Source organism: Carcharodon carcharias, chromosome 22 (assembly GCF_017639515.1).
Source record: "Carcharodon carcharias isolate sCarCar2 chromosome 22, sCarCar2.pri, whole genome shotgun sequence".
Lineage (NCBI taxonomy): Eukaryota > Metazoa > Chordata > Chondrichthyes > Lamniformes > Lamnidae > Carcharodon > Carcharodon carcharias.
In genome coordinates this window covers 24,270,703-24,296,713 of record NC_054488.1, presented here as the reverse complement: position 1 = coordinate 24,296,713, position 26,011 = coordinate 24,270,703, and the positions used below count along the sequence as shown (strand labels likewise).

Genomic DNA, 26,011 nt, shown 5'->3' with positions numbered 1-26,011 from the left:
TGGACCCCCAGCTGACCCTTCTTCCTGAGGTTGCTGCTCCTGCCTCTGTGCGGTCAGGAACCTCAGTCGCTCTCTCCTCCATCGTCTTCAAGATCTGTAGGCCATCAGGCACACAGCTAGTTCACCAGGCTCCATGATCCTGATGTACTCCTCCTGCAGGATGAAAGAGAGAGACACTTGGTTAGCATGGATGTATTAAGAGCCTCTCCTGGTTAAGTGTGTTGGCCCCTTCATGCTTCCTGGTGAGTGCTGGCCACCACTTGGATGGTCAGAGATTAGTGTGCTGCGTGGTTGCCCTGTTGGCTTAAACCATGGGGGAGACTGGTCCAAACCGGGATGCTGATATTGCAAGAGGCTGTGAGCACCTCCAGCAGTGACTGTTCCATGTTCAGCTTTAGTGAGGAGGTTGTACAATGTGTGCAGCCCAACTGCTCTGCAGTCCAGTAAAGTGCTCATGAATTTGCAGTCTGTGCTGGGGGTGTGGTGGTGGCAGGAACTCTGCAGAACTTGGTGGCACTTTGATGCCTCTGTGTTGCTTGAGTGGGCAGGTAAGCTTGGAGCCCGACCCCAATCATATCCATGTGGCTGCCCCTGAACTGTCTCAGTTGCAGAGCAATGGTCACTTTCTACAGGTTTCCCGAATGTGTGGCCACTTCCCTCGCTCACCCTACACCCCCACCCCAAACGCTTGTGTGCTATATTCATCACCAGCCGCCTCCAAGGCAGGGCTGCACTTGCCCCCTGATCCCCTCCACTCCCCCCACCCCCCGCTGCAGGTTGGGCAGGGTGGCACTTAACCCTGACCCCCCCGGCCCCCCTGAAACCTGCAAAGCAGCAAGCGACCCTGGTGAGCTCCGCAGAACGTGGCTGTGCACTCACCTCCAGTTCACCCACAGTGCAGGCCGCCAAGTGCAGGTCGCCTCAGTGCTGTTGTGAAACACGTTGGCCTGCTTCCCCGCCGACATGGACGGACGGTCCAGCGGGGGTGCAAGAGCCTGGCCAGATGGCCTGATAGTGATAGACTGATGTATTACAATGAGGTTCCGGATGACCGATGGTGGGAAACATGGCCTGCCGTTGGTGGGCTGAGCGGACAATCGTGACCTGCCTTTCCACTGTCATGAAACCGATTGTGCCATATTGTCCACTTACGCCATCTATCATGCCTGCCACCAGTGGGCACGGAAAATTCTGACCATTGTGGGGGAGGGACAGTTTTTTTTAACCCCTTTAAGTAAGTTTTGTTCTGAAGTTGTTGAAAAACAGATGTAAATCATCATTGTGCAATAGTAAAAAACAGATGAAAGTGAATCAGTAGGCAGTTTTATATGTGTCCAGAAATTTATTTCCATGGAGTGATGTATCTTTACCTTGTCGAAGTGAAGTGCTCTCCAAGTAGCCACTAGGACAGTGAGTGTTGATTGGATATTTGACCATAGAGGCACTACAGCTGAGGTGGATCACAGGCTATTGTCCATCTCACTCTGCCACACAAAATCAAGATGTACCTCACTGTGATTTGTGGTTTATACATCACAGGAGGAAGTAGCAAAGCAGAGAAACCAGCAGGCCCCAGTATTACATGTGCTGATCTGAGATCACGTACCTGCCGGAGGTCAATTGCCTCACTTTCCTAAGGATCAGCAAATCAAAGCCCACCTGAATGTCAACTATGGGCCAGTTTTCAATGGGTTGGCAGTGATCGAGTCCATCACTGAGGGTTGCCTCTGTAAAATCTCCCATCTCCGACTCTGCTTCAGTAAATCTTGCTCCTGAAGCCCTCATCCACGTTTTTGTCCCATGACTTTTGCCCTTGCTGTGCTCAAAATGGCTGCCACGATTCCTATGCTACAACATGACACTTGGCAGTAAAGTGCTTTAGGATGCCCTGAGCTTGTGACAGGCACCATATAAATGCAAGTCTTTCTTTCCATTATTGTATCATTTTGTGTGATGAAATCTTCCAGAATAGGTCCACTTAGAGTTGGGGATCACACCTCTGTCCCTATTCTCTTCTTTGCTGCTGTGACCTGTGTTTTTTTGAATAAGAGGAGCAGTTGTTTGCTATGACAGAGGCAGGGATTGCAGTGTGTTACTGGGGAGGTGAGGGTTATTTCACCTTATGTTGAGCCCTTGCTGCCCACCATCCCCTCTCCCTGTCAAGAAATCTGCTCCATCAAATTATGCGCATCCTTGGGGTGATCCCGTCCCCCACTCCCATTCAATAAGCTGCCCTTGGCATGCTCCCAGCTGGCTAATAGATGCTCATTTTGAGATGGATAGGTTAACAAAACAAATCCCAGCCTGACCAGCTGCTCTGCTTAGCATCTTAATTAAGCTAAAGATCTACAGCTTGTCTGATCCCACTTGCTATCTCATTAGAGTCAGGGCTATAATTCATGTTGAAGGGAATCCTCTTCAGTCCAGGTGCTGGAGACATTCAGCCACTTTCCATCGTACAGTAATTGAATGAGAACCAATCTCCAGCTGCCCAGTGTTGTCAATTTGCTGTGACAGTTTAATTGGTAGCATCACACTCTGACCTTTATCCATTGCTGACAGGGATTGGCCAAGCTTTTCAAGGATACTGGAAATAAACGATCAAAAACATTGCACATCGTTCCACCATTGGCAGTCATGCCTTCAGCTGCCTGGGCCCTAAGCTCTGGAATTTCCTCCCTAAATTTCTCCAACTCTCTCTCCTCCTTTTAAATGCTTCTTAAAGTCACCTCTTTCAAGTCCCACTCCTCTGCGCTTTCCCCATAGTCCTGTAGATTTATCCTTTTCAAGTATTTATCTAATTTCTGTTTGAAAGCTTATATTGAATCTGCTTCCAACACCCTTTCAGGCAGCATTTCCAGACCGTAACAACAGTGTAAAACAAAATCTCCTTATCTTCCCCTCTGATATTTTTGCCAATTATCTTAAATGTATCCTCCTGACCCTCCTACCTGTGAAAACAGTTTATCCTTATACACTCTCTCAGAACCCTTCATAATTTTGAACACCTCTATTAAATCCCCCATGACCTTCCCTGCTCTAAGGTGAAGAATCTAACTTCTCCTGTCTCTCCACATAACTGAAGTCCCTCATCCCTGGTACCATGCTGGTAAATCCCCTCTGCAAGTTAATTGGTCATTTACAGAGGCTGACTGGAGTTCTCTCTCTCTCCCTCTCTCTCTCTCCCCCCCCCCCCCCCCCACCCCATGATGCTGATCCAGCTGCTGTGGCCTTTTTAAAATTTAACAGTTGCAGAGAGGGTGTCTCAAGATGATGGCATCTTCTCTCTCTTCCCTGAAATGACCTCCTTCTCCAGTTGGCCCTCCACCTACCAGAGCACACCCACTGTCCTTAATTGGATGGTAAGTAAGTCATCTGGCCACTAATTGGCCAACTTGGAGAAAATTGCAGCTGAGTGGCTGTTCCCCAAATAGTGCAGAATCCTGACCCCCCATTTGACCATAATGCCTGTGTCGCTACCCAAAATTCCAAACCCTGACCCAAACTATAGTTTTATAAACATATGAGATTGGAGGAAGACGGGGAGGAGGAGTGAGAGAAAGAGAGAGAGAGAGAGTGAGTGAGTGAAGAAGGGAGTGAGGAAGAGAGGAAGGGAGGGAAAGAGGAAGGGAGGGAAAGAGGAAGGGAGGGAGAGAGTGAGAGAGAGCGAATGAGAGAGGAAGGGAGAGAGAGAGTATAGGAGAGAGGGCTAGAAGGAGGGAGAGGGTGAAGGAGTGCCAGGTTTGAGGTTCTGAGAAAGGAATTGTTAAAGTTGGTGAAGGTGTGATGCGTCTCATGGCAATGTGAGCACTGGGGATGGTTGGTCATGTTTTGGGCGCTGAGTATTTTGGCTGTATTGCAGTCTTTGGGTCTCAGGCTCTCTAACACTATCCACTTGATTTATGAGAGTGCAGGGAGGAGCACAAAGAGTTTGTGGGATATTGAGAGCTTAGGAGGTACAAGGGGGGAAAGTCAGAGGCACATTTAACATATAAAGGAGAGGGGAGTGTGGTTACGACAGAGAGATGGAAGGGGAGAGACAAAGAAAAAAAGAAAGACTTGCATTTCTATATCACCTTTCACAATCTCAAGATGTCACAAAGTGCTTTACAGCTAATTAAGTATTTTGAAGAGTAGCCACTGTTGTAATATAGAAAATGTGGCAGCCAATTTGCACCAGCAAGATCCCACAAATGGTTAAGTGTTAACAACCAGATGATTTATTTGAGTGTTGTTGGTTGAGGGATAAACTCCCCTGCTCTTCTTCACATATTGCTGTGGGATCTCTGACATCCACCTAAGAGGGCAGACAGGGCCTCAGTTTAACGTCTCACTTGAAAGACGGGCAAGACGTTTAGGAGAGAATCAGGCAGAGAAGGAGGAAGAGATAGATGGAGGAAGAGACTGAGTGACAATGAGAGAGAGAGAGAGATGGAGAGAAGGAGCGACAGACAGAGTTGGAGAGAGGCAGAAGAATAGGGAAAAGGTAAGTTGGAGAGAGAGAGAGAAAAAGAGAAGATGCAGAGAGAGAGGGAGTGAGAGGGAGAAGCTGGTGACCAGAAATAAACGAAGAGTTGGACAGCTGGGTTTATCTTGTATCCTAATTTGCTGAGTGATGTGGAGAAGGAGCCAGGATACTTGGCACAAGTGTAAATTCAGTGAAGGGCTCCACTTACACTAGGGTTAAGAGGAAGGCAGGGTGTTGAGATGAGTTTCTGTGAGTAGGGATGTCTAATCTTTTGGAATCAGGATATACATCAAGGGCAGTGAGTGAGTTGCACATGATTACGTAATTATGAGAGTCCCAAACATAAAACATGATAATCCTCTACAGAGTGAGATCCCGTAGACCTTGGGGAAGATTAGATCCTCCCAATCCTCTCCACCCTGCATGACCTGATTTCTTCCCTCTTCTTCTCTTGTTATTCTTTCTGTCTTCCCACCCCTCATCTCTGATCTTCCTCCTCTGCTTCATTCTCTCTCTGAGCTATCTTCTTGCTAATGTGGTTCTGCTATTTAAGAAGGGTTGTAGAGATAAGCCAGGGAACTACAGGCCAGTCTCACGTCAGTAGTAGGGAAACTATTGGAGAAAATTCTGAAGGAGAGAATCTATCTCCACTTGGAGAGGCAAGGTTTGATCAGGGATAGTCAGCATGGCTTTGTCAGAGGGAGGTCATGCCTAACAAATTTGATTGAATTTTTAGAGGAGGTGACCAGGTGTGTTGATGAGGGTAGTGCAGTTGATGTAGTTTATATGGATTTAGCAAAGCCTTTGACAAGGTCCCACATGGGAGACTTATAAAGAAGGCAAATGCACATGGGATACAGGGTAATTTGATATGGTGGATTCAAAATTGGCTTAGTTGTAGGAGGCAGAGGGTGATGACAGAAGGATGCTTTAGTGACTGGAAGCCAGTGTCCAGTGGCATACCACAGTGATCTGTGCTCGATCCCCTATTATTTGTCATTCATATAAACGACATAGATGACTATGTGGGGGGTAGAATTAGTAAGTTTGTGGATGACTGGCTGGGTGGTTAAGAGTGAGGTTGAGTGTCTTGGGCTACAGGAAGATATAGACGGGATGGTCAAATGGGCAGATAAGGGGCAGATGGAATTTAACCCTGAAAAGCGTGAGGTGATACACTTTGGAAGGAGTAATTTGACAAGAAAGTATTCAATGAACGGCATGACACTAGGAAGTTCTGAGAAACAAAGGGACCTTGGCGTGTGTGTCCATAGATCTCTGAAGGCAGAGGGGCATGTTAGTGGGGTGGTGAAAAAGGCATATGGGACACTTGCCTTTATCAATTGAGGCATAGATTACAAAAGTAGGAAAGTCATATTGGAGTTGTAAAGATAAAAACGAAAAACTGCGGATGCTGGAAATCCAAAACAAAAACAGAATTACCTGGAAAAACTCAGCAGGTCTGGCAGCATCGGCGGAGAAGAAAAGAGTTGAAGTTTCGAGCCCTCATGACCCTTCAGCAGAACTGAAGTTGTAAAGACCTTGGTGAGGCCACAGCTGGAGTACTGTGTGCAGTTCTGGTTGCCACATTATAGGAAGGATGTGATTGCACTGGAGGGGGTGCAGAGGAGACTCACCAGGATGTTGCCTGGGATGAAACATTTAATTTGTGAAGAGAGGTTGGATAGACTTGGGTTGTTTTCGTTGGAGCAGGGAAGACTGAGGGGCGACCTGATTGAGGTGTACAAGATTATGAGGGGCATGGACAGGGTGGATAGGGAGCAACTGTTCCCCTTAGTTGAAGGGTCAGTCATGAGGGGACATAAATTCAAGGTGAGGAAAAGCTTTTTTACCCAGAGGGTGGTGACGGTCTGGAATGCGCTGCCTGGGAGGGTGATGGAGGCGGGTTGCCTCACATCCTTTAAAAAGTACCTGGATGAGCACTTAGCACATCATAACATTCAAGGCTATGGGCCAAGTGGTGGTAAATGGGATTAGGTAGGTAGGTCAGGTGTTTCTCACGTGTCTGTGCAGACTTGATGGGCCGAAGGGCCTCTTCTGCACTGTGTGATTCTGCGATTCTGTGATTCTGCTATCTCTCTTTCTCTGTCATCTCTTTCCCTCTTTCTTTGTCTTTATCTTTCTATGTTCTGTCTCTTCCTGTCATCACTTTCTGTCTCTTTTTCTCCTGATTCACACTCCCTGTTTTAGAACACAGTCCACCTAGAAAAAGATTCCATCATCTTCCAGAGGCTATTATCTGGATACATGGCCTGTGGGAGACATCAGTCAGGGATGTGGGGACGAGAGGATGGAGATCCAACAGGGGAAATCTGATAGCAGGGGAGATCTGACTGGGTTCATGTGGAGTCCTGATAGAGGTCACAGAGTGCAAGAGAAAGAAAGGAAGAAAACACTTGCATTTATATCTCAAAATACTTTACAGCCAATGAAGTACTTTTTGAAGTGTAGTCACTGTTTGTAATGTTGAAAACATGGCAGTCATTTTATGCAGACAGCACCATCACCATCCCTAGGTATATCCTGTCCTAATGACAGGACAGGCCCAGCAGAGGTGGTGGCAGTGATGTACAGTCAGGAGGGAGTTGCCCTGGGATTCCTCAGCATCGACTGTGGACTCCATGAGGTCTCATGGAATCAGGTGAAACATGAACAAGGAAAGCTCCTGCTGATTTCCACGTACCTCCACCCCTCCCTCAGCTGATGAATCAGTGCTCCTCCATGTTGAACATCACTTGGAGGAAGCACTGAGGGTGGCAAGGGTGCAGAATATTCTCTGGGTGGGGAACTTCAATGTGCATCATCAAGAGTGGCTCAGTAACACCAGTACTGACCAAGCTGTCCAAGTCCCAAAGGACACAGCTGCTAGACCAGGTCTGCGGCAGGTGGTGAGGGAACCAACAAGAGGGAAAAACATACTTGACCTCATCCTCACCAATCTGCCTGCTGCAGATGCATCTGTCCATGACAGTATCAGTAGGAGTGACCATTTCACAGACCTTGTGGAGATGAGAATACCCCCCATTTTGTTGTGTGGCACTACTATCGTGCGAAATGGGATAGACTTCAAACAGATGTAGCAACTCAAAACTGGGCATCCATGAGTTAGGGGGGGCCATCAGCAGCAGCAGAATTGTACTCAACCACAATCTGTAACTTCAAGGCCCCATTTCCATCAAACTGGGGGATCAACCCAGCTTCAATGAAGAGTGCAGGAGGGCATGCCAGGAGCAGCACCAGGCATACCTAAAAATGAGGTGTCAACCTGGTGAAGTCACAACACAGGACTACTTGCATGCCAGAAAGCAAAAGCAGTAAGTGTTAGACAGAGCTAAGCAATCCCACAACCAAAGGATCAGATCTAAGCTCTGCAGTTCTGCCACATCCAGTCATGAATGGTGGTGGACAATTAAACAACCCACTGGAGGAAGAGGCTCCAGAAATATCCCCATCCTCAATGATGGGGGAGCCCAGCACATCAGTGTAAAAGATAAGGCTGAAGCATTTGGTACAATCTTCAGCCAGAAGTGCCGAGTGGATAATCTATCTTGGCCTCCTCCTAAAGTACCCAGCATCACAGATGCTGGTCTTCAGCCAATTCGATTCATTCCAATTAATAGCAAGAAATGGCTGAAGGCACTGGATACTGCAAAGGCTATGGGCCCTGACAATATTCCAGCAATAGTACTGAAGACTTGTGCTCCAGAACTAGCCACACCCCCAGCCAAATTGTTCCAGTTCAGCTACAACACTGGCATCTACCTGGCAATGTGGGACATTGCCCAGGTATGTCCTGTACACAAAAAGCAGGACAAATCCAACCCAACCAATGACCACTGCATCAGTCTACTCTCCATCATCAGCATAGTAGTGGAAGAGGTCATCAACAGTGCTATCAAGAGGCGCTTACTCAGCAATAACCTGCTCATTGACACTCAGTTTGGGTTCTGCCAGGGCCACTCAGCCCCTGACCTCATTATAGTCTTGGTTCAAACATGGACAAAAGAGCCGAACTCCCGAGGTGAGGGGAGATTGACTGCCCTTGACATCAAGGCAGCACTTGACTGAGTGTGACATCAAGGAGCCCTAGCAAAACTGAAGTAATTGGGAATTATGGGGAAAATTCTCCGCTGGTTGGAATCATACCTAGCACAAAGGAAGATGGTTGTGGTTGTCGGAGGCCAGTCATCTCAGTCCCAGAACATCACTGCAGGAGTTCCTCAAGGAGTGACCTAGGCCCAACCATCTTCAGTTGCTTCATTAATGACCTTCCTTCCATCATATATTCAGAAGTGGGGATGTTCGCTGATGATTGCACAATGTTCAGCACCATTCGCAACTCCCTAGATACTGAAGCAGTCTGTGCCCATGTGCAGCAAGATCTGGACAACATTCAGGCTTGGACTGACAAGTGGCAATTAACATTTGCGCCGCAAAAGTGCCAGGCAATGGCCATCTCCAAAAAGAGAGAATTTATCCATCTCCCCTTGACATTCAATGACATTACCATTGCTGAATCCCCCACTATCAATATCCTGGAGGTTACCATTGACCAGAAACTGAACTGGACCAGCCCTATAATCACTGTGGCTACAAGAGCAGGTCAGAGGTTGGGGATTCTGCAGCGAGTAACTCACCTCCTGACTTCCCAAAGCCTGTCCACCACCTACAAGGTACAAATCAGGAATGTGATGGAATACTCTCCACATGCCTGGATGAGTGCAGCTCCTACAACACTCAAGAGGCTTGACACCATCCAGGACAAAGCAGCTGGCTTGATTGGCACTGCATCTGCCACCTTCAACATTCATTCCCTCTGCCACCAACGCACAGAGGCAGCAGTGAGTACCATCTACAAGATGCAAGTGCAGCAACTCACCAAGGCTTCTTTGACAGCACCTTCCAAACCCACGACCTCCACTACCTAGAAGGACAAGGACAGTTGATGCATGGGAACATCAGCACCTGCAAGTACTCCTCCAGTCCACTCACCACCCTGACTTGGAAATATATCACTGTTCTTTCACTGTTGCTGGGTCAAAATCCCAGAACTCCCTTCCTAACAACACTGTGAGTGTAGCTGTACCACATGGACTGCAGCTCACCTCCACCTTCTCAAGGGCAATTAGGAATGGCTGGCCTAGCCAGCGATGCTCATATCCTGTGAAAGAATTTTAAAAATGTGCAGCAAGCTCCACAAACAGCAATGTGATAATGATCAGATAATCCATTTTTATGAAGTTGATTGAGGATTAAATATTTACCAGGACACTGGGGAGATCTCCCTTGTTCTTCTTCAAAATAGTGTAATGGATCTCTCACATCCACTTGAGAGGGTTTAATGTCTGATCCAAAAAGCGACACCTCTGACAGTGCAGCACTCCCTCAGTATTGCAGTATCTTGAGACGTTTTAGCAGTGGGGGGGGAGGGGCAGTCCCGAGGTCTGGGATAAGATGTGGGGAGTTTGGTCTTTCGCTGCTGAGGAGGGAGTGGCAGATTGTTGAGAGCAGGACCTGGCAGGGCTGCTAGGAGTTTGGAACCATGCAGGGGAGCAAGGCCGTTTGGTCTTCACCAGGACTGGCTAGTGCTGCCCAGTGCTCACAACACCTGAATCTTCAGGTTCAGCCCATATGCACGTTCTTGTGTAGTTAAGTGTTGTCAGACCTGCATAACAACTTGTATTTATATAGCACCTTTAACGCAGCCAAATATCTAAAGGTGCTTATAGGAGCTGAATCTAGCAAAATTTGACATCAAATCAAAGGATATTAGAACAGGTGAACAAAAGCTTGGTCAAAGAGGTTGTTTTTCTGGAGTGTGTGAAAGGAAGAAAGGAGGTGAGGGTTAGGGCCTAGGCAGCTGAAGGTGCAGCCACCAGTTGTGTCGCAATTATGTACAAGAGATGTTCAAGAGACCAGGATTAGATGATCGCAGAATCTCGGAGAGTTGTGAGTCTGGAGGAGATTACATATATAGGGAGAAGGCCATGGAGGAATTTGAACATAAGAATGAGAATTTTTAAATGTAGGCTTTGCTGGACTGGGAGCCAGTGTAGATCAGTGAACTTGCAGGTGAACGGAACTTGGTGTAAGTTAGGATATGGGCGGCATTGCATAAGCTGGGAGGTATTACTTTGGGGAAGTTTGGGAATTTGCCATCACAAATCTTGGAGTTTCTTGGTCACAGTGGTTAAGTAAGGTCAGCCCAGAGTGACCAGGAACCCAATGAACCTCCAGTAACTGTTCGGAAATACTCCATTGCAGACATTGATCCGGTTGGCCACTGCAGAGCAGAGGACCAACCTGAATTGGTTTTGACTATTTAGGCCGATTGCTTCCTTCTCACTGTGAATGGACATCATCCTGGTGTCTGAGCCAGCTAGTAACAACCGCTCAAACAGACAGCTACAGAAGCAGAAAAAATAGCTATTATTGTTATTCCAATTTCCTAGCGATAGGCTAGTGAAGCTAATTAAACCCTTCATATTTCTCATCAGGCACAGTTTGTGAGTTTAAACCTGGACACTTTGCAAACTGGAAGATTTATTATATAATTACTGGATGATTAACCTCTTGAGAAACCAAAATGATCCGGAAACATTCTATAGAGCGGTAGACGTTTGGCCAATCAAAAGGTGACTCATTGACGGCTTTGTCGGAAGGTCCAATGAAAGAGAATGGTTTATTATGTTTGTTGTTGAAAGGATTTGGACATTTCTCTGTGTCATTTCCTGCATTTACAGCTGAATCTCAACAAGGCCAAAGACATCATTTCCAGCTCTTTTCTTATTGAGTCTCTCTCCCCGGTCACATTCTCAGGATGTACCAGGCTGTATGACACCTTGTTCAATGACCTGCCTCCGCATCTCTCTTTATTTATCACTGAAACCCTTTTCCATGCTCCTGTGAACTCTGATGCTCCCATCCTCCACAAACTTTGACTTGTCCAAATCCCAGTCAACCATCCCCTGTGCCACACTCAGTCCTGTTCATCCTTCACTTCCATCATTGGCTCCTTCATCTCCAATGCTCTTGATTTAACCTGCTTTATCCTTGCTTCCAAATTCTTCCACTTTTTCTCTGAAACATTCTCCAGCTCATCCTCCAAACTCACTGGTTGCCTAGCTCTTTCTTCCATGTCCCTCCCCACTCCCTGAGCACCCCCCCCCACCCCCCCTGCCCCCCCTCCCCCCCCACCCCCCCCCCAACCACCCCCCCGCCCCCTCCCCCCGCCCATTGCTGCATGACCCTTCAGCTGCCATGACTCACTTCCCCACAAATGTTGTCTTTCAATTGATGACGATACTCTGGATATTCCAGGATGGGTGAAGGACTGCGAGTCTGCAAATCACTCACCAGCATCTGGTATCCTGAAGTTTGCTCATTTCTGGTGGTGGGGAGGGGGAGGGAAGAGGGAGGGGGAGGAAGAGGATGGACCCTTCACTTGCTGCTTCCCCATCAAGGAGCCACGACTGACTTGTTCCTGAGCTACAGTGGGCACTATCTGCCTTAATAAGGTGTGAACCCCAGTCAGCTGAGTTCTGTCCTGGGTACTGCTGGCATCTCAAACCTCCTGATCCAAAGTGGGGTGGGTTGGAGGTTGGGTGTGTTGTGGAAGGGGTGGAGAAGAGGTGGGGAAGGATGTGGGTTGGAGGATAAGGTAGTTGGGGGAGGGTCTGGGGGAGAAGGTTGATTTCCTTTTGCCTGGGATGGAACAGGATCTATATCTGTGGGGGGCCCTTGTCCACTGCACATCTGCTGGTGAAGGACGATCCCTGGATGATCAGGCCCATCAATACTCAATAGCCTTCTCTCTAGGATAATATCCAAATCATTGTCAGCTTTTAGAAGATCCCACATCCCTTTCGAAGAAGGGCAGGGGGGTTCTCCCTGGCATCCTGACCAATATTTATATCTCAACCAACCTCCGTGAAACAGAGTAACAGGCCACTATCACCTGCTGTTTGTGGGATCTTACTGTGCACACATTGCCTGCCATGTTTACTACTTTACACAATGACTACACTTCAAAAGTACTTAATTGGCTGTAAAATGTTTGGGGATGTCCTGAGGTTGAGATAGGCACAATGCAAATGCATGAATTTCATCCTTTGGGGATGGAATTCCATCATCCTGCAATCGGCGAGGGAAGAGAATGGGGGGGTGGATAAGACGCTGTAATGGTCCCAGTCTGAGGATGGGCAGAAGCTGGAACGTGCAGACTGGAGGGAGGTCCCATGCACCTTCAGGATTCTCACCCACTCTCCCTCACATAGCCAGTTGGACACACTGTCCAAGGCGACATGTACATTGGACCAGGGCTCAGGATTCACTGCCAGGATTCATTGTGTAGATTTTTGTTTTTTTATCCAGGATATTAAACATTGCTGGGGTGGAAAATACAGAGGCAAATTGGACTGATATGATACCCACCTGCCCAGGCCTCTCTGCCCTTTGCTCAGGCGATTGCGAATGCTGAGCAGATAACTTTGTTACCCAGAGAAAGTTAATAAATAACAGGGTGAAAGTGATTTACCATAAAATAAATTTTATTTTAAGAAGGAGACGTTTTGCTAGTCGGTTTTGAGTCAATGAGGATGATTTGTTGCTCAATGTGAGCTGGTCAGAGTCATTCTTCAACACAAGTGTCCTTTGGGAACAGATTAATGTCAGTAATTCAATCGCACAGTTTTATTTATTGCTTAGTCAGCAGTGTATAAAACAGGCCAGATCTCAGTTAACCTGATTGATTGAAAGGTCACACATATAATAAACTGTTACTCACCAAACACAATTAGCAACCTTCTGCAAACACAGGAGATGACATCTTTGTAGAGTCTGAATGCAGGGAGAGAGAGCACAAAGAGAGCTTCTAGCTTAAACCTCCAGATCCGAGACTCAATGGCAGCACCGTGGAAACTAATGTAACATTATTATTTGATCAATTTCCTTCCAATTGAGACTCTCATTGCATTACAGTTCCACATGCACTGAGTACAGTTCCACATACACGGAGTACAGTTCCATAAGTGACTCTATCTAGAGTTTAGTTCCACTGATAGTGATGCTAACTGGGGTTTAGTTCCACACTGTTGTGGAGCAATACACTGTTGAAGGGATAGCACTGAAGGAGTGCTGCACTGTCAGAGGGAGACACTGAGGGAGAACTGCAATGTTGGAGGTGCAGTACAGAGCGCGCACTGCGCGTCAGAGAATCAGTACTGTGGGAGCACTGAACTATCAGAGGGTCAGATTGCAGCATCAGTTCTGAGGGAGCACTGCATTCTCAGAGGTCAATGCTGAGGGAGTGCTGCATTGTCGGAGGAGCAGTACTGAGGGAACGCTGCTCTATCGGAGGGTCAGAACTAAGGGAACGTGCACTGTAAGAGGGGAAGTACTGAGGGAATGTTGCACTCTGAGGGTCAGGACTGAGGGAGCACTGCACTGTTGGAGGGGCAGTACTGAGGGAACTCCGCAGTATGGGAGGGTCAGTAGTGATGGAGTGTCGCACTACCAAAGGTAGAGTATTGAGAGAGCACCACATTGTTGGAGGGTCAGTACTGATGAGTACTTCACTGAGGAAGGGGCGGTACTGAGGGAGCACTGACCTGTCAAGGGAGAGTGCTGAGAGAATTCTGCACTGTCGGAGGTGCCATCTTTCAAATGAGACATTAAATGGAGGCACCGACTGCTATCTCAGGCAGTACTTCAAAGGTTTTTAATTGGCTGTAAAATGCTTTGGGATGTCCTGAGGTCATGAAAGACGCTGTATAAATAAACAAATCTTTTCTTAAACAGAATCTAATTTAGTAGCGTGGCCACAGTTTAAGCTGCGGTGAGGTTAATGATGAGAGTAACAGTGGAAAACTGGCATGGTGGTATTGCTAGTCCATTATGGGTTAGGTACCCAATTTGTTACTAACCCCACGTCAGTCTTGGCAACACTCAACATGTCACGATAGGTTCTCCAGTGTGAGGGAGACTCTCAAAGTATAGCCATCCTGAACCCTCCACTAACCAGACCTGCACACATTTCACTGACGAACATACCCCACTACCCCCAATGATACAGGGATCATTGAGAGTGATGTTTAGCTTGCTGCCCAGTTTGATGCTGTTGTGAATCCGTCTAGATTACAACAGTGACTGCACTTCAAAAGTTGGCTGTAAAGCAACTTGGATGTCTTGGGGATGTGAAATACAATACTTTTTCATTTTTTAAAATTCATTTATGGGATGTGGGCTTCGCTGGCTGGGCCAGCATTTATTGCCCATCCCTAATTGCCCTTGAGAAGGTGGTGGTGAGCTGCTTCCTGAACCACTGCAGTCCCTATGGTGTAGGTACACCCACTGTGCTGTTAGGGAGGGAGTACATCATGTAGAAGGTACACACTGTTGCCACTGTTTGTTGGTGGTGGAGGGAGTGAATGTTTGTGGATGGGGTGCCAATCAAATGGGCTGCTTTGTCCTGTTGCTGTCAAACTTCTGAGTGTTGTGGGAGCTACACTCATCCAGGAAAATGGAGAGTATTCCATCACACTCCTGACTTGTGCCTTGTAGATGGTGGATAGGCTTTGGGGAGTCAGGAGGTGAGTTAATTGTCACATGATTCCTAGCCTCTGACCTACTCTTATAAACATAGTACTTATATGGGTAGCCCAGTTCAGTTTCTGGTCAATGGTAACTCCCAGGATGTTGATAGTGGGGGATTCAGTGATGGTAATGCCATTGAACATCAAGGGGCGATAGTTGGATTCTCTCTTGTCGGATATGGTCATTGCCTGACACTTGTGTGGTGTGAATGTTACTTGCCACTTGCCAGTCCAAGCCTGGATATTGTCCAGGTCTTGCTGCATTTGGACTTGGACTACTTCGGTATCGGAGGAGTCGTGAATAGTGCTGAACATTGTGCAATTATCAGCGAACATCCCCACTCCTGAACTTATGATGGAAGGAAGGTCATTGATGAAGCAGCTGAAGATGGTTGGGCCTAGGACACTACCCTGAGAAACTCCTGCAGTGATGTCCTGGAGCTGAGAAGACTGACCTCCAGCAATCACGACTATCTTCCTTTGTGCTAGGTATGACTCCAACCAGCAGACAGCTTTCCCCCTAATTCCCATTGACTCCTGTTTTGCTAGGGCTCCTTGAAGCCACAATCGGTCAAATGCTGCCTTGTTGTCAAAGGCAGTCACTCTCACCTCACCTCGGGAGTTCAACTCTTTTGTCCACATTGGAACCAAGGCAGTAATGAGGTCAAAAGCTGAGTGACCTTGGCGGAACCCAAACGGAGTATCAGTGGGCATGTTATCGATAAGCCAGTGCTGCTTGATAGCACTGTTGATGACCCCTTCCATCACTTTCCTGATGATCGAGAGTAGACTGAATGGGCAGTAATTGGCAGGGTTGGCTTTTTGTGAATAGGACATACCTGGGCAATTTTGCACATAGCCGGGTAGATGCCAGTGTTGTAGCTGTACTGGAACAGCTTGGCTAGGGGCGGAATATTGTCAGGGCCCATAGCTTTTGCAGTATCTAGTGCCTTCAGCCGTTTCTTGATATCACGTGGAGTGAATTGAATTGGTTGAAGACTGGCATCTGTGGTGCTGGAGACCTCCGGAGGAGGCAGAGATGGGTCATTCACTCAGCATTTCTGGCCGAATATTGTTGCGAATACTTCAGCTTTATCTTTTGTACTGATGTGCTGGGCTCCTCCGTCATAGAGGATGGGGATATTTGTGGAGCTTCCTGCTCCAGTGAGTTGTTTAATTGCCTATCACCATTCATGACTGGATGTGGCAGGACTGCAGAGCTTAGACCTCATCCGTTGGTTGTGGAATTGCTTATCCCTGTCTATCACTTGCTGCTTATGCTGTTTGGCACACAAGTAGTCCTGTGTTGTGGCTTCACCACGTTGACACCTCATTTTGGGTATACCTGGTGCTGCTCTTGGCATACCCTGCTGCACTCTTCATTGAACCAGGGTTGATCCCTTGGCTTGATGGTAATGGGTAGAGTGGGGGATATGCTGGGCCATGTGGTTACAGATTGTAGTTGAGTACAATTCTGCTGCTGCTGATGGCCCACAGTAACTCATGGATGCCCAGTCTTGAGTTGCGAGATCTGTTTGAAATTGATCCCGATTAACATGGTGGTAGTGCCACGTAACACGATGGAGAGTATCCTCAATGAGATGAGGGGACTTTGTCTCCGTAAGGACTGTGCAGTGTTCACATGGACAGATGCATCTGGGGCAGGCAGGTTGGTGAGGATGAGGTCAAGGATCTTGTTAGTCCCCTCACCACCTTCTGCAGACCCAGTCTAGCAGCTACGTCCTTTAGGACTTGGCCAACTCGGCCTGTGTTGGTGCTTCCAAGCCGCTCTTGGTGATGGACATTGATGTCCCCAACCAGAGTACATTCTGTGCTACTGCCACCCTCAGTGCTTCTGCCAAGTGGTGCACTCCCAATTTTAGCCCCAGATGTTAGTAAGGGGGACTTTGCAGGGCCGACAGGGCTGGGTTTGCCGTGGTCATTTCCAGTGCTAGGTTGATGCTGGCTGGTCCATCCGGATTCATTTCTTTTTCTTGGCTTTTTAACAGTTTGATACAACTGAGTGGTTTGCTAGGCCATTTCACAGTCAACTACATGGATTGCAATCTACATTGCCAATTCTATCCCTGGACAACATGTTGAAAACCTACTCCATTGTTTCTGCTCAAGTATTTGGTCTCCTCAGCATGCTGTTACACTGCACTGAAACTCACGTCAGTGTTGTCTGGTGTCCCAAGTGTCAGTCTCACACAGTTAGTCATAAGTTGAGCCTACCCCTTATTCCAGGGATGTCCCATTTCCAATAGTCTTCTGGCCAATGATCTTTGCCAGTTCAGACCCTTCCATGTTAAATTTGTAGGTGCTTCATGAGACCCACATCTGGGGAAACCTGGCACAATGTCAATGTGTCTTCAGTCAATGTCAATTGCCAACACTCCAGCTGGTTACCCAGCATCAAAAATATCTTGCATGGATAATTTGGGTGCCAACATATTTTGACCTTACTATGATTATAGAATCATAGAATAAAACAGCATAGAAGAAGGTCATTCAGCCCATCGTGCCTTGCCGGAAAGTAACCAAGGATTCGCCCTTGGCTTATCCTGCTAACCTGTTGAAAGGTTGGACGGGAGCAAAACTTGTGTCGGCAGCTGTACTGAGTCATGTTTATCGGGGAATAGATTCAGTTGCATTTGCAGCTGGGGATCAGATTCCCTGTAGAGTCACTGACTCTCTGAAACTGTACTTCGATTGCTTATATTAAATTTCAAGTGATGATCATTTGTTTGCTGTTGTTCCCTAGGGTAATACCTGCACCAGGCAATCATTGAGCTCACTAATCCCCTGACCAATAGAAAGAGGCAAGCGGCCAATCCATCTCCCTGCTTTCAGTGGTTGCTGAGAATGTTTTGCGGAGAAGTTTGTACAATATGAAAACTCTGTGTATCCAAACTCAACAGGATTTAACAACCGAATGACAAAAATAGCAAACTTTCAGTCAATTGTGCTGTAGAATTTTGCATTCCTTCCAATTTTAATGAGCTGTTACCTGACTCCTTAGCTCTTTGATGATACAAGAGGATTATTACAACCTAGTGCTCGGGTTCTTGGAGATAAACACAAGATAAGGACAACCAGAGTTAGCACTCATTACGGACTGCCTAACAATGACTCCGATCTCTGATAGGCACTGCCCTGCTTTGTACCAGAGCCATGATGGGCTTTTTCTTTTGCTGGTTGACTTCCTCCCAATATGTAGGCTAAATAATTAATGCAGAAAAAGGGTTACTGCACAACATGAATCATTCATTTGCTAAAGGTTCCCAAGGTACTTGAGGAGGCCGGGAGGGTTTTCAACTATCGACATTAAACCCCCAACGTCCATATTGCAGGACATCGCCTCGACTGAAAAGAATTAGCAGAAAAGATTTGGTAAATCTGAAGGTAAAGAAAGAAGAATTGCATTTCTAAAGCACCTCTCCCAACCTCAGGATATTCCAAATGAAATGTGGTCACTGTTGTAATGTGGGAAACCCAGCAGCCGATTTGTGCACAGCAGGATCCCACAAACACTATGTTAAGTGATCAGATAATCTATTTTGCTCCTGTTGTCTATCTGCCAACTCCATCCCTCTCCCTGGCAACAGTCTGAGATTAAGCCAGTCTGTTTGCAACCTTGGTGTCCCATTTGACCCTGAGATGAGCTTTCAACGTCATCTTCACGCCATCCCTAAGATCGCCTATTCCACCTCTATAATGTTGCTTAAATTCACCCCTGTCTCAGCTCACCTACTGCTGAATCCCTTATTCAGCCTTTGTTACCTCTAGAATTGACTATTCAATGCACTTCTGTCTGGTCTCCCACATTCTACCCTCTGTAAACTTGAGGTCATCCAAAACTCTGCTGCCCATGTCTTAACTCACAGCAAGTTCCACTCACCTATCACCTTCTTGCTCGCTGACCTACATTGGCTCCCAGTCAAGTAACTTCTAGATTATAAAATTCTCATCCTTGTTTTCAAATCCCTCCATGGCTTCGCCCCTCCCTATCTCTGTAAACTCCTCCAACCCTGCAACCCTCTGCGCTTCTCCAATTCTGACCTCTCGGATTTTAATTACTCCACCACTGGTGACCATGCATTCAGTTGTCTGGGCCCTAAGCTCTGGAATTCCCTCTGTACACCTCCCCACCTCTCTACCTCACTTTCCTCCTTTAAGACACTCTTTAAAACCTACCCCTTTGACCAAGTTTTGGTTGTCTGACCTAATATTTCCTTATGTGACTCATTGTCATATTTTGTGTTATAGTGCTTTGGGTTACCCGTTATACAATCACCATTACACACCCTCTATTATACACTCGCCTGTTACACATCTGCCCGTTCTACACCTGCCCACTATATATCTGCTAATACATGCACGTTTGTTACACTCCCACGTATTACATACCAGCTTATTATACAGCAGCCTTTTGCACACCTGCCCATTATATTCCCACATGTTATACACCTCTACATTACACATGCACCCATTACTCAACCGTCTGTTACACGCCCATCTGATATACATACCCACCTGTTACACACTAAACTGTTATATTCCCACTTGTTAGTTACCCGCCTATTAGTCACCCGCCCGTTACACTCGCATCCATTACACACCCACCTGTTAGACATCTGCCCCTCACACTGCTGCCCATTACACTTCCTAATTACATACCCTCCCTTTACACGGCTGCTTGTTACACACCCACCCATTACAAACCCACCCAGTACATGCCTCTCCTTTCTAAACCTGCCTGCCATATACCCGCCTGTTACACATCCACCTGTTATATACCCACCTGCATACACCTGCCTGTTAGCCACCCACATATTCCACTCCTGTCCATTACATTAGGAGCCTGTCCCTTATTCACCTGCCCATTACACACCCACCCATTATACGCCTGCTTGTTACACACTCGACCATTATATATCTGCCTGTTACACATCCCCCTGTTACACACCTGCCCAGCACACACCCATTTGTTACACACCTATGACATGAAAATTGGTGGGCGGTGGGGGGGGTAAATAATGAGGAGGATAGCTTTAGATTACAGGAGGATTTAAACAGGCTGGTCAGATGGGCTGATCAGTGGCAAATAGAATTTAATCCGGATAAGTGTGAGGTGATGCACTTGGGCAGGACAAACAAGGTACGGGAATATACGATGAATGGTAGGACCCTAGGAAGTACTGAGGATCAGAGGGACCTTGGTGTGCATGCCCACTGGTCCCTTAAGGTAGTGGGACAGTTAGATAAGGTGGTTAAGAAGGCATATGGGATACTTGCCTTTATTAGCCGAGGCATAGAATATAAGAGCACGGAGGTTATGCTGGAACTGTATGAAATGCTGGTTAGGCCACAGCTAGCGTATTGCGTGCAGTTCTGGAATCCGCATTATAGGAAGGATGTGATTGCACTGGAGAGAGAGTGCAGAGGAGATTTACCAGGATGTTGCCTGGACTGGAGAGTTTTATTGATGAGGAGAGATTGGATAGACTGGGGTTATTTTCTCTGGAGCAGAGGAGATTGATGGGGGACATGATTGAGGTGTATAAGATTATGAGGGGCATAGATAGGGTATAAAGGAAAGAACTTTTCCCCTTGGTGGAGGGATCAATAACCAGGGGGTATAGATTTAAGGTAAGGGGCAGGAGGTTTAGAGGGGATGTGAGGAAGAATTTTTTCACCCAGGGGTGGTGGGAATCTGGAACTCACTGCCTGAAAGGGTGGTAGAGGCAGAAACCCTCATAACATTTAAGAAGTATTTGGATGTGCACTTGCGATGCCATGGCATTCAAGGCTATGGGCCTAGTGCTGGAAAATGCGATTAGAATAGTTAGGTACTTGTTTGACCGCAGACTTGATGGGCCGAGGGCCTTTTTGCTGTGCTGTAGACCTCTATGACTCTATGACCCACCCATTATGTACCTGCCATCTATATACCCTTGTCCGTTACACATCTGTTCCTTATAAACCCGCCTACTATACACCTGTCTGATATACAGCAGCTCGATACACACCTGCCATTATACTCCCTCCCACTAGGCACCTACTGTTATACACCTGTTAGTCAAAAGGCCATTACACTCCCGTCCATTACACACTCGATTGTAAGATGCCTGCCTATTAAACCCCACCTGTTACACATCCACCCATTATACACCAACGTGTCACATATCCATCTGCTATACACCCGCCTCACAGCTGCCCATTACACATCCTCCTGTTATATACCCATCTATTATACAACCATCTGTTACAGACTTGCCAGTTACACACCTGCCAAATATGCACCTACCTATTACACAACTGCCTGTTACACCTACCCAATACACACCCACCTGTTACACACTCACCTGTTATAGTCCCACTTGTTAGTGACCCGCCCATTGTACATCTGCTCGTTACATGCTTGGCTGTTATACTATCACTTGATACACACCCACCTGTTACATGCTTGCCTGGCACAAACCCACCTGTTAAGCATCTGCCGGCTAGTCACCTGCCTGTTACACACCTGCCTGTTGTACACCTGCCTGTTACATACCTGCTATTTATATACCTGCTTGTTACACACCTGCCTGTTACATAACCACCTGTTACACATATACCTGGTACATACCCCCGTTACACATCTGCCTGTAAAGTACTCACCCATTACACACCCACCCATACACCCACCCATTACACACTTGCTGTTACGTAACCAGCAATTAAAAATTCACCTGTTATGCACCCACCATTACACACCAGCCTATTACACACCGCCCGTTATACACATGCGTGTTATACGCCCTCCCATCCTTTATACCCTGTCTGTTATGCACCTGCCTGCTTTACATCCGCCCTTTGCAGCCCTGCCCTTTAAAGACCCGCCTAGTATAAACCTGCTCGTTACACACCCAGCCTTTATACACCCGCTATTATACACCCGCCTGTTACACACCTGCCCTTTACACATCTGTTGTTGCATACTCGTTCATTACACACCTGTCTGTTGTACATCCACCCATTATACTCTCACCTGTTACAGACTTGCCCATTACACACTCATCTGGTATACACCCGCCTGTTACGTACCCACCCATAATATAACTTACTGTTACACACCTTACTGTTATGCACTCACTTGTGACACACCCATCCATTAAACAACTATCCATTACATGCCCTCCTGTTACACACCCACCCATTATACACCTGCCATTTATATATCTGCCCATTACACATCCACCTGTTGCACACCTGCCCTTTTGACACCCATTTGTTACATATCTGCCTGTTACATAATCACCCATTACATAACCACCTGTTACACACCTGCCCCTTATATTCCCGTTTGTTACATAGCCAATTGTTATTCATCTGCCTGTTACACACCTGCTCATTTATACCTGTCTGGTACATACCCACTGTTACTCACCACCCATGACACACCTGTCCATTACACACCCACCCATTACAATGCTACCAATTATGCACCTGCCTGTTACACACCCACCTGTTACACACACCCACCCGTTACGCACCCACCTGTTACACACCCATCTGTTATACACCCATTTGTTAAACAACTCAACTTGCATATACCTGTAAAAACTTCCCCTCCTTGTGTCCCACTATTCAATCACTCCACTGTCTTACACATCCCAACCATAACAAACCTGCTCATTTCATGCCATACTCCTTATATGCCGCATCCCGTTATACCTTCCTCCACATTATACTCCCCTTCCCATCATGTGCCCCGCTCCTTGTTTGCCTGCCCTATTATCCCCCCCCACCAATTATCTGTCTGGCTCTTAAATACTTTGCCTCATTATTCTGCCACTTATCCATCCCTTGCTTCCCCTCCCCCTTTCACATTCTGCCTCCTCCCCAATTTCCAACCCCTTTCAGTTCAGGTGGAGTTCACCTAAAATGAAATATTCTTTCGATCGAGTGAGAATGGAAACTGTGGAGGAGGAAATTTACATTTTACGCAAATCACAGAAAGCTAATGGAATGATGCAAAGCGTAATCAAAAAAGGCTAATGGAATTTTGGCCTTAATTTAAAGGGAAGGGGAATACAAAGAGAGAGGAAGTTATGCTTCAGTTGTTCAGAGTCTTGGTCAGACCCCATCAGTAATATTGCATTCAGTTCTGGGCACTGCCCCTCAGGAAGGAGATATTGGCCTTGGAGGGGCTGTAGTGTAGATTGATAGCGGGTCTTGATGAGTACAGGACTTAACATGTATTCCCAATGATTAAGGGACAAATTAATTGAGGAGCTTAAGAAGCTTGGTTGGTGCCAGAACAAGGAAGTAAAAATTAGAACTGGGCCATTCAGGGGTGGTGTCAGGAAGCACTTCTTCACACAAACAGTAGTGGAAATCTGGAATTCTCTCATAGAAGAGCTGTCGAGGCTGAGGATCAATGGAAAATTTCAAAACAGACATTGATACATTTTAATTAGAAAAGGTGCCAAATGGAGCTGAGGTACAGATCAGCCATGATTGAATGGTGGAATATGCTTGGTCAAAGGCTCATAACAGTTTGGAAAATGAATCCATGTTCAGTGAGTAAACCCCAGTTTGGGAGTGAACTCCAGTTCATGAGCGAACCCCAATTTGGTGAATAAAACCTAATTCAGCGAGTGAACCCTGGTTTTGAAGTGAACCCCAATTCAGTGAGTGAACCCTAATTCAGTGAGTGAACCTCAGTTCAGTGAGTGAACCCCAGATTTGGACTGAAGCCAAATTCAGTGAGTGAATCCCAGTTCAGTGAGCGAATCCCAGTTCAGTGAGTGAATCCCAGTTCAGTGAGTGAACCCCAATTCAGTGAGTGAACCCCAAATCAGTGAGTGAACCCCATTTCAGAAAGTGAACCCCAGTTTTGGAGTGAAGCCCAGTTCAATGAGTGAACCCAGGTTCAGTGAGTGAACCCCAGCTTTGGATTGGAGCCCAGTTCAGCAAGTGAACCCTAACTCAGTAAGTAAACCCCAATTTTGGAGTGAAGCCCAACTCAGTGAGCGGACCACATTTCAGAGAGTGAACCCCAGTTTTGGAGTGAATCCCAGTTCAGTGAGTGAATCCCAGTTCAATGAGTGAACCCCAGCGCAGTGATTGAACCCCAGTTTTGGAGTGAACCCCAGTTCAGTGAATAAAGCCTAATTCAGTGAGTGAACCCCAGTTTGCTGTGTTGATTGAGGTGCAATGTCAGTTGCTGATTTCTTTGTCTTCTGACTTTTCAGCGGTGACCCTGATAAATGTGACATTTGGGGAAACACGCCTCTTCATCTGGCCGCTGCAAATGGACACCTCAATCTCCTTTCCTTCCTGGTGTCGTTCGGGGCAAACATCTGGTGCCTGGACAATGACTATCACACTCCCCTGGACATGGCGGCCATGAAGAATCACATGGAATGTATTCGCTATCTGGACTCCATTGCTGCAAAGCAGACCACACTGAACCCCAAACTGGTCAGCAAGCTGAAGCAGCAGGCCTTCAGAGAGGCTGAGAAAAGTATCAAAGAGTGTGCAAAGCTGCAGAAGAGGCACCACGAGAGAATGGAGAAGAGATACAAGAAGGAGATGATGGATACCTCCGACACCATGAGTTTCTCCAGCTACTCGAGCAGCACCCTGAGCCGTCGGCTGCAGCACATGTCCATCATGGCCTCAGTGCCTTATTCACAGGCCACTCTCAATGCAACTGCCAAGGGCAAGACCAAGATCCAGAAGAAGCTGGAAAAGAAGAAGCAAACAGAGGGAACGTTCAAAATATATGAGGACAGGAGGAAGAGTGTCCGCTCCCTGTCTGGCCTCCAGCTCAGCAATGAAGTGATGTTTGTGAAACAGGGGACCCATGCCAGCCCCAAGGACAGGATGAGATGTAATATCCGGGATATGTTTGCCACTGATGAGGACACAGTGTCACACGCCATCAGCGAGCCCGGCTTACATATGGACACAGCCAATTCGGAGATCAGTACCGACTCGGGGCACGAGTCACTCTTCAATCGGCCCGGCCTGGGGACCATGGTCTTCCGCAGGAACTACGTGAGCGGGGGCCTCTTTGGGATTGGACGCGATGGCGGAGAGGCGATGGGGAATGGTGAGTTGAAGAGTCCAGGGGTCAGGCTGAGGAGCCGGCTCCTGCGCTCGGCTAGTGTGGATGACAGCATCGGCAGCGCACGCAGTTTACAGGAGAGGGACGACGACGAGCTGCCTTGGGAGGACGTGGAGTTGGGCCTAGATGATGACCTTGAGCCTGAGACCAGCCCCCTGGAAACTTTCCTGGCCTCTTTGAGCATGTTTGAGTTTGTGCCAATCTTCAAGAAGGAGAAGATTGACCTCGAAGCCCTGATGCTTTGCTCAGACGAGGATCTGAAAAGCATAAACATCCCATTGGGACCCAGGAAAAAAATCATGGAGGGCATTCAGAGGAGGCAGCAGGTTCTAGAGGAGCCTGATAAACTGGATGACACGAGTCTGTAAGTGCCATTGGAAGGGGCAGTTTTACTGGTTTTCACAGAGACAGAGAGAGAGAGCAGCTCTTTAAGGGGCTCAAACAAGCCAGCTGTAACTGACAGATTTTGCAACAAGCAAGGACAATAAGATAATCGTTTAAAGGTATGTAAGGTAAGCAGGACATTCACAATTCCACCCTTCAGTATTATCTTTGTAAGTAACTGGGAGAGCCGTGGCAGCGAGGCAAGGTGCATAACTGGAGGGTTCAACAATGAGCCTGCTCATTGGGAAATCACTGGTTCCCCTTTATCCCCATTGTTGGATAGTTCACGTAGTTCCTGTGGAAGACCATGGTAATGTTATGTTAATGTAAAATTCTTCCATTCGTCAAATGTCTTCATTAAATTATTTCCATGCTTCCCAATGATCTCGTGGGTATGGGCAGCCTTGGGTGCAATACCACATC

General features: G+C 47.1%; 1 protein-coding gene across 1 annotated transcript in view; it reads left to right on the top strand.

Moving 5' to 3' along the window:
- The window catches only part of LOC121293931 (Usher syndrome type-1G protein homolog), a 32,830-nt gene extending 7,210 nt beyond the window's left edge, over nt 1-25,620 (top strand). Inside the window, exon 2 of the mRNA XM_041217406.1 lies at nt 24,327-25,620. Within this exon, the coding sequence (XP_041073340.1) occupies nt 24,327-25,572 (1,246 nt within the window). The 3' untranslated portion in view covers nt 25,573-25,620. The remainder of the gene's footprint in view (nt 1-24,326) is intronic.
- Nucleotides 25,621-26,011: the final 391 nt, after the last annotated feature.